A 6,696-nucleotide genomic window follows, 5' to 3' on the forward strand; every position below is an offset into this window, starting at 1 on the left:
ACCTACATTTTTTTAAAAATTAAACCATGCTTTTATGTGTGTGATAAGCTTGTACCTACTTATCATTCAAAAGTACTGTAAACAGATGACAATAATGCTCTTTCATACAGGTTCGTTATTCCTTACATTTTTAGCTCTCTACCTTAATAACTTTTACGTCTTTACGATAGTAATTATTAAAATAAAACTTAACTTACCGCAAACTGAACACCTAGAAATAACACACTGGCAAACTCTTGTTCCTTTACTTTCGATAGGAGATAAGACAAGATTTTGTTTTTAAACTCGATTGATTTCAGTATCTAAACAAAATTTCTATCATTTAGCACTTCTTTCATTTAAATACATACAATAATACCGACCGCCGCACGGATATCGGGCTCGCACTTCGCTCATCTTCGTGTTTCGGGCGTCATCGGCGCTCAATCGTGGATCATCGATTTTCTCCATTCATCAGTCCGATTTTGCTTCCCACGTCGAGAGGCTGCGCGCACGCTCCGCGAAATCTAGCTCGTATTTAGAATTCCTAGTACTCAATCGCTATTTCTTTATTTCTTGCCTTGTAACATCAACTTTTCTCTTCCTCTCTGCTTGATAAATGTTTTCTAGTACATAAACTTCTTACTACCGTTACCGTGTTCTATCTCTGTAAAAAAATATTTTAAAATAATAACGTAATTTAATTTCTATCGGCGTTTAATTTAAATTCCCTGAACGACTGTTAGGCTGTTAGTTAGGTTCAGGTTAAACTTCCATTTTTCATAACTTACATAAAATAATTCATCATCATGTTCGTGATTATTTTAAATGAACTTAATTTCATTACTTACACGAAATAACTATCAAAATGTATTGATATTCTTATCGTTTTAATAATAACGATTGAGCTACTACAAATCATTTGCATTTGAGTATTTTGGAAGCTTGCTATAAGAGCATTAATTATGATAGGACGGATCTTTAGTTAACAAAGATCTTCGGTTATCGAATGTGCTTTTCTAATTGCAAATTTGCGATTTTTGATTGTTTTCTCGTGCGGTTTTGAGTAGTTAGTGTGTGAACGTGTGATAGTGAGTGTGGTAATAGTGAGTGAGTGTTAGGAATATGCCTAACCATACGTACAGTGCTCGTGAGTAGATACGTAAACATGGTTTACTGTTACGGGAGGGCACGTGGAAACGCATCTGAAGTCGCATCGGTAAGTACCTAGCTCTAAACTTAAAGGACATTCCTTTTTAATGTAGGAAGTGAATAATCTGGTAATTTTGTCTAGAAAATACTCCCGCCGTCGCGGTAGGTAGTGGCGGAAAGCGCTCCAATACACTCACACACACATAGGAAACAGCAAACTAATTTAAAACGAACTTTAACTTTAGTTAGTCAAAGAAAAATACCTATTTACACTACCAACTTTACGTATCCTTCAGTAGACTATCCAACATGATAAGCGAGCGATCCGCGTAGCTCGATGGGTGCCCGTGCCACAGTAAACGTATTGCATTATTGCGAGCCATAGTACAGTTGATGTTGCACGGAAAATATTCGCTAAAAATTCCACTTTCGTTTGTAATTTATTTTTTGGTGGATAATGCGTTTATGTAAGTCATAATATATCACCTAAATAAATATGGCGAGTATTGAAATCAACACCCTGTATTCCAAGCAATAGTATTTTTACAATTTTACGGTGACAGACTGCTCTGCTGTACGAACGGTAGGTCTGCTAACATTGTTACTTAACAGCATGTACCTACTTGTACACTTAAAAATCAAAAAAGTTTCAATGCAACAATTTTGTTTGGAAAGGAAAAATCACACGGTAGTTAAGAAATTTCCTTCTCGTTGTCCACCTTATTAATGGGGACAACGGAAAGTAATACAACAGGAATACATCAATTTGCTTGCACTATTAAAAATACAGTTTATTCACAAAGTAGGGTACATTAGGAATAAATCAAAACGTCTTATCTTGAAATCTGAAATGTGGCTATCTTATCTCACAAAACAACTGCTGAGCTATGATCAACACTTGAGATGAGATACAGATAACGCTTGAGAGCAGTGTGCTGCAGTAGCCTTCTTAATTCAAGTAGGCAAGTAAATAACTCGTGAAATATTTTTGGAAGATAAGTAATGACTACCTTAATATCTAGGGATTACAAAATTTATTAAAAGGAATTAAAGTCGATTAACATTTATGATATGTCATTCATTTGCTTGGTATCTAAGTAACAGTATCTTGTTCTACATTTCAGGAATATGGATATAAGCCTGCAGCTTGGGTAGTACAAAAATACGAGCTTCTACAATCGTCAATATACCTACTTAGTACTTTTCAGTTTTGATGACTGTTTTCAAGAATCAATTCATCATAAGATGATCTCATTCGCACCATTTGACACTGTCCACATCTGGCAACGTGTGAAAATGTGTAACTAAGTAAGTACCTACCTACCTAATGTTTCGACAGAAGCGGAACTCAAATTATCATCATCATTACTAAGACAGTAAGTAAACAGGTAGCTGGCGACGCAGTGTGCGCCGGAGTCGACGCCGCACTACGCAAACATCATCAACGTATAATTCGCACGATAAAGCCAGCCTTATAAACGATACCACGCTTTACGCGCGCACAAACAAACTGTCTTCACTGAAAGGTGCTTACCGTTTGACAAGGCCTGACTGACGTGATTAATTATTTCATTAGCAGACAACAAAATTGTGTATATAGACTTACGTAAAGTGTGTTTGCAGATTCAGTGCACGGACATCCATCATGTTTGGGAGTTCCAGAGACGTGTCTCCGGAGGAGCGAAATTCACTCAGTAGTAAGTGGATTTACTACTTACCGCATGAATCCATGCATCAAAGCCATGTCAACCAGGCAACACTGACAAATTGCTTATTTAAATAAACAAGAAGTCGTTCACACATTATTTCAGGTCGACTCGGTCACTAAAAGACTAATTGGCGATTTTTCTTATTTCTCATTCATTGATGTTTGACTTTTTCGAAAGTTTAACGATAATAATGGAGGATCATTTATCAAGGAAAGCAATTAGAATCATCCGACTCCAGTCATTAATTGAGTGACATGACATTAAATAGAGACAAAAACAATTAAGTGTTTTTAAATTATGTAATTATGCCTAATTTTTACCCGACAGCGCCAGAAGGAGGGTTATGTTTTTAAAGTTGAATTCTCACCATTTAGCATGCGCGTATTTAGACCACCCCACAACGGTCGATCTAGTCTAGTGCCCGCCCCAGCATGTTAGCCTTGTTGTCACGTTGGCATGGCAAGTCAGGGGTCAGATTCTTCGTAGGTACGTGATTGATGTAACAAATTCGTCATGCTCAGGTTAGCTAGTATAAAAAAATACAACTTGTTATTATCATACCTAATTCTTATTTATTGTAACTTACCTAATTAATTAAGAGTAGGTATTAAGACCAAAATTACTAATTTATAAAATTTTGCTGTTTGTGTCTTTGTCAGTGAAGAATTAAATGAGTATTAAGTACTCACTAAGCAGGATTAAGGTGCGGCGGATTTAAAAAAATATTAATAATTCACTAACGATAAGATCAACAGAGGTCATTGCTTCGTATGACATTAAAATATATTATTAGTTAGAAGAACACAATTTAGGTTTTGTTTAATTTTTCCAATTAGTAGGTATTTAATATTGATTGATTACCTACTTAACACTTTCTCGAACAGTAACCCAGACACAATAGAAGTTTAATTGTTATGACGGCTATAGTAGTTCACTGTCCAGGAAAGAGTTAATTTGCAATTTTGAGAATAGAGGTAACTTACTCAATAGGTAGGTACTCAATAAGGTATTGAGTTTTGAACTTTTAAACTACAAAAATGCAAATGATCACGGGCCAAACGACGACCGGGTATTTGTGCTGGTTTTCCGTCCAGCTCCTGTTTTCGTCCATTTGACTGAGCTGCCACAAACACGTGCGAAATTTGAATGCGACCTGCCTTCCCGTAAAACTGACAATATCCTGTGAGGCCATTGAAACGGAGCCGCGAGTTATTGTCCTATAATTGTTTGGCCCCGTCTCAGGCTACGACTGGGGAATGGTGAATCCCCTGGGGTCGTCCAACTCCACACAGGCACAAAATCTATTTCGTGCACAGGTGCGCCGCCGCCACGCGCCTCGTATCTGAAATCCAAATCTTAAAATGTGCTCGTGCCTATTTATCATCGCGCACGAATGTCAACGATAACTCAATTTTATTGTATTATAGGTATAACTGTGGTATACCTATCTATTCAATGCTTATTTTTGAAACGGCATTCGAGGGCATCACGCTACGAACGAAACGGATCTCGGGTCGGAATAATTCGTTCACCTTTCAGAACTGGCGTGCGGATGCGGCGCCTGTGGGGCGCGCGAGGCGGCGCGCGGCGACGAGGCGTGGCGCGTGCTGGCCGCGGAGGCGCTGGGCACGGCGCTGCTGGTGGCGCTGAGCTGCCTGCCCGCCGCCGCGCCCGCGCCGCCGCTGCAGCGCGCGCTGGCCGCCGGGCTCGTGGTCACCGTGCTCGTGCAGGTGCGACCGCCGGCTCCGCGACGCGCCCGTCGGCGCGGCTCGGTCTGACGCGCCCGCGTTGTGTTGCAGTGCTTCGACCACGTGTCGGGCGCGATGTTCAACCCGACGGTGACGCTGGCGGCGGCGCTGCGCGGACGCGTGGCGGGAGTGCGCACGGCGGGCGTGCTGGGCGCGCAGCTGGCGGGCGCGGCGGCGGGCGCGGGGCTGCTGCGGCTGCTGGCACCGGCCGCGCCCGGGGCCTGTGCGCTGTGCCTCACGCTGCCCGCTGACCACGTGTCCGTCTATAAGGTGCGCTTTGAAACGTTCCGCTTCCGTTTCGACGAACTGGGTGTGAGTGAACTTTGTGTTTTTTTATCGTCGGCGTTCGCTTTTCAGGCGGCGGCGATAGAAGCCGTGCTGGGCGGCTGCCTGGCGCTGGCCAACTGCGCGTCGTGGGACGCGCGCAACCGGCTGCTCACCGACTCGTGGCCCGCGCGCATCGGGCTCATCGTGGCCGGGCTCACGCTGGTCGCGGTGAATCTCTCCTCCTTCCTGCCCGGAGGCCTCGATCGCCTGTTTAACGCTTAACGAACGCGGTGCTCGAGTACAGTACTGGTCTCCTGGTCATGAGTGGGCTAAATGTCCCCCGAAGGGCGGGTGGAGCGTGCTATGCTCGGAGTTTCCCGGCGTATCGAATCGGTGACGAGATGATCCACACGAAAACCAAAGTAGGCACATAGCTCGTACGCCGCAGACGTAGTGCGACCGGTATCTACTCTTATGAGCCCATTTTGGGGTTTGTTGTTTTCCAACCGGACTAAAGAGCATTGTATGCATCAATGAAAGAAATGCTCTTTACTGAAACGCAATTCTCGTGAAATATGTATACCTACTCGTAAAAAAATGTTGGCCTCATAATAATACACATTTTGAGCAATGTTTATCTCTACCTGGACACGTGCCAGGCTGTCCACGCACGATTCCACCGTCACGCCGTCACGATTCAACCTCTTTGTCATTGCATTACTATTTCTATTGCATACTGCGACATTACAAGCGCATCGCGTTGACACAGACGTTCGTTCCAGGGCGAGCTGACCGGCGCCAGCATGAACCCGGCGCGCAGCTTCGGGCCCGCGCTGTGGGCCATGAACTTCGACAGACACTGGGTCAGTGCACAGCGGCTTCCAGCTACATCAAATCAAATTAAGTGACCGGTTTAAAGAAAGAAAGAAAAAATATTTTTCGGTACCAAAAATAGAACGATACAAACAAACAAATTTAATAGAGCAAAAAAAAAGTTGTACCAGATCGGTCTCTAAATAATATACCTAATCATAATATCTTTATTGCTTCATGTGATACAAACAAGGTATCAAAAAAACAGCTCTGCCCATTTAGCAGGAAACTTGAGGTCAGTTCGCAGCATACTGAATACATAATAATGAAATGTAAATGTATTCGCCAGGTGTACTGGCTGGGCCCGCTGACCGGCTCGGCGCTGTGCTCGGCGCTGTACGCGTGGGCCTGGCCTGCGCCGTTGCACGCGCCCGCGCGAGCCGACCCCTGCGCCGCCTGCGCCCCGGGGCCCGCCTGCGCCCCGGGGCCCACCTGTGCCCCGGGGCCCGCCTGCCCCGCGCCCGCAGCCAAGCGGCGGCCCGTCTGACTCGCGCGAGCCGCGGCAGGGGAAACAAGTGACCAGGGAGTCTTTTACTGCCGACCTCTGATTGGAAATCGCTAGTGATGTGATGAATTTATCGAGACTAGTAAACTTGTGTGCGTGTAGGTTGTGATTAGATGTAGGAGTCGGTTCGCTCTGTCTGTGTCTACGACGCCGCCGGTGTTTCGCTTGAGTAGATTACTGTAGTCAGCCCGATACAGTTTAGTATTTTGTGGTTTGGTGGAGGCCTCACCTCACACATGAAACATTAACGAATCGCCAAAATTCACATTATTAAAGGAGCATATTGAAACCGTGCCCACATTTAGCAGGCAAACGTGTGTGCCTGAACAGACTACCTACTTATTACCTACCAATTAATAAAAGACAAGAATCGATTACTAACTTAATCTCTACCAGCGTTGTTTTTTACTACTCCCTGTCTGAAGATTTTACATGAGAGCTTATCAGCTTATTATTTGTTTTA

The 6,696-nt window shown here is 43.9% G+C and overlaps 1 protein-coding gene across 1 annotated transcript; it reads left to right on the forward strand.

Moving 5' to 3' along the window:
• The first annotated feature begins 2,569 nt into the window (after nucleotides 1-2,569).
• LOC135072181 (lens fiber major intrinsic protein-like) lies at nucleotides 2,570-6,215 on the forward strand. The gene is made up of 7 exons (XM_063966138.1): nucleotides 2,570-2,657; nucleotides 2,755-2,828; nucleotides 4,380-4,570; nucleotides 4,640-4,858; nucleotides 4,946-5,083; nucleotides 5,638-5,718; nucleotides 6,018-6,215. The coding sequence occupies exons 2-7, from the start codon at nucleotides 2,777-2,779 to the stop codon at nucleotides 6,213-6,215; spliced, it is 879 nt and encodes a 292-aa protein (XP_063822208.1). The 5' UTR covers nucleotides 2,570-2,657; nucleotides 2,755-2,776.
• Nucleotides 6,216-6,696: the final 481 nt, after the last annotated feature.

This window comes from Ostrinia nubilalis, chromosome 5 (assembly GCF_963855985.1).
Source record: "Ostrinia nubilalis chromosome 5, ilOstNubi1.1, whole genome shotgun sequence".
In the NCBI taxonomy this organism is placed as follows: Eukaryota; Metazoa; Arthropoda; class Insecta; order Lepidoptera; family Crambidae; genus Ostrinia; species Ostrinia nubilalis.

What these genes read in the sequence shown, in the direction of transcription:
- LOC135072181 (XM_063966138.1), top strand. Translation starts at nt 2,777, where the DNA reads ATGTTTGGGAGTTCCAGAGACGTGTCTCCGGAGGAGCGAAATTCACTC. An exon ending in ACCACGTGTCCGTCTATAAG is followed by an intron (nt 4,859 to 4,945) that starts GTGCGCTTTGAA and finishes TTCGCTTTTCAG; the next exon opens with GCGGCGGCGATAGAAGCCGT. An exon ending in TGAACTTCGACAGACACTGG is followed by an intron (nt 5,719 to 6,017) that starts GTCAGTGCACAG and finishes TGTATTCGCCAG; the next exon opens with GTGTACTGGCTGGGCCCGCT.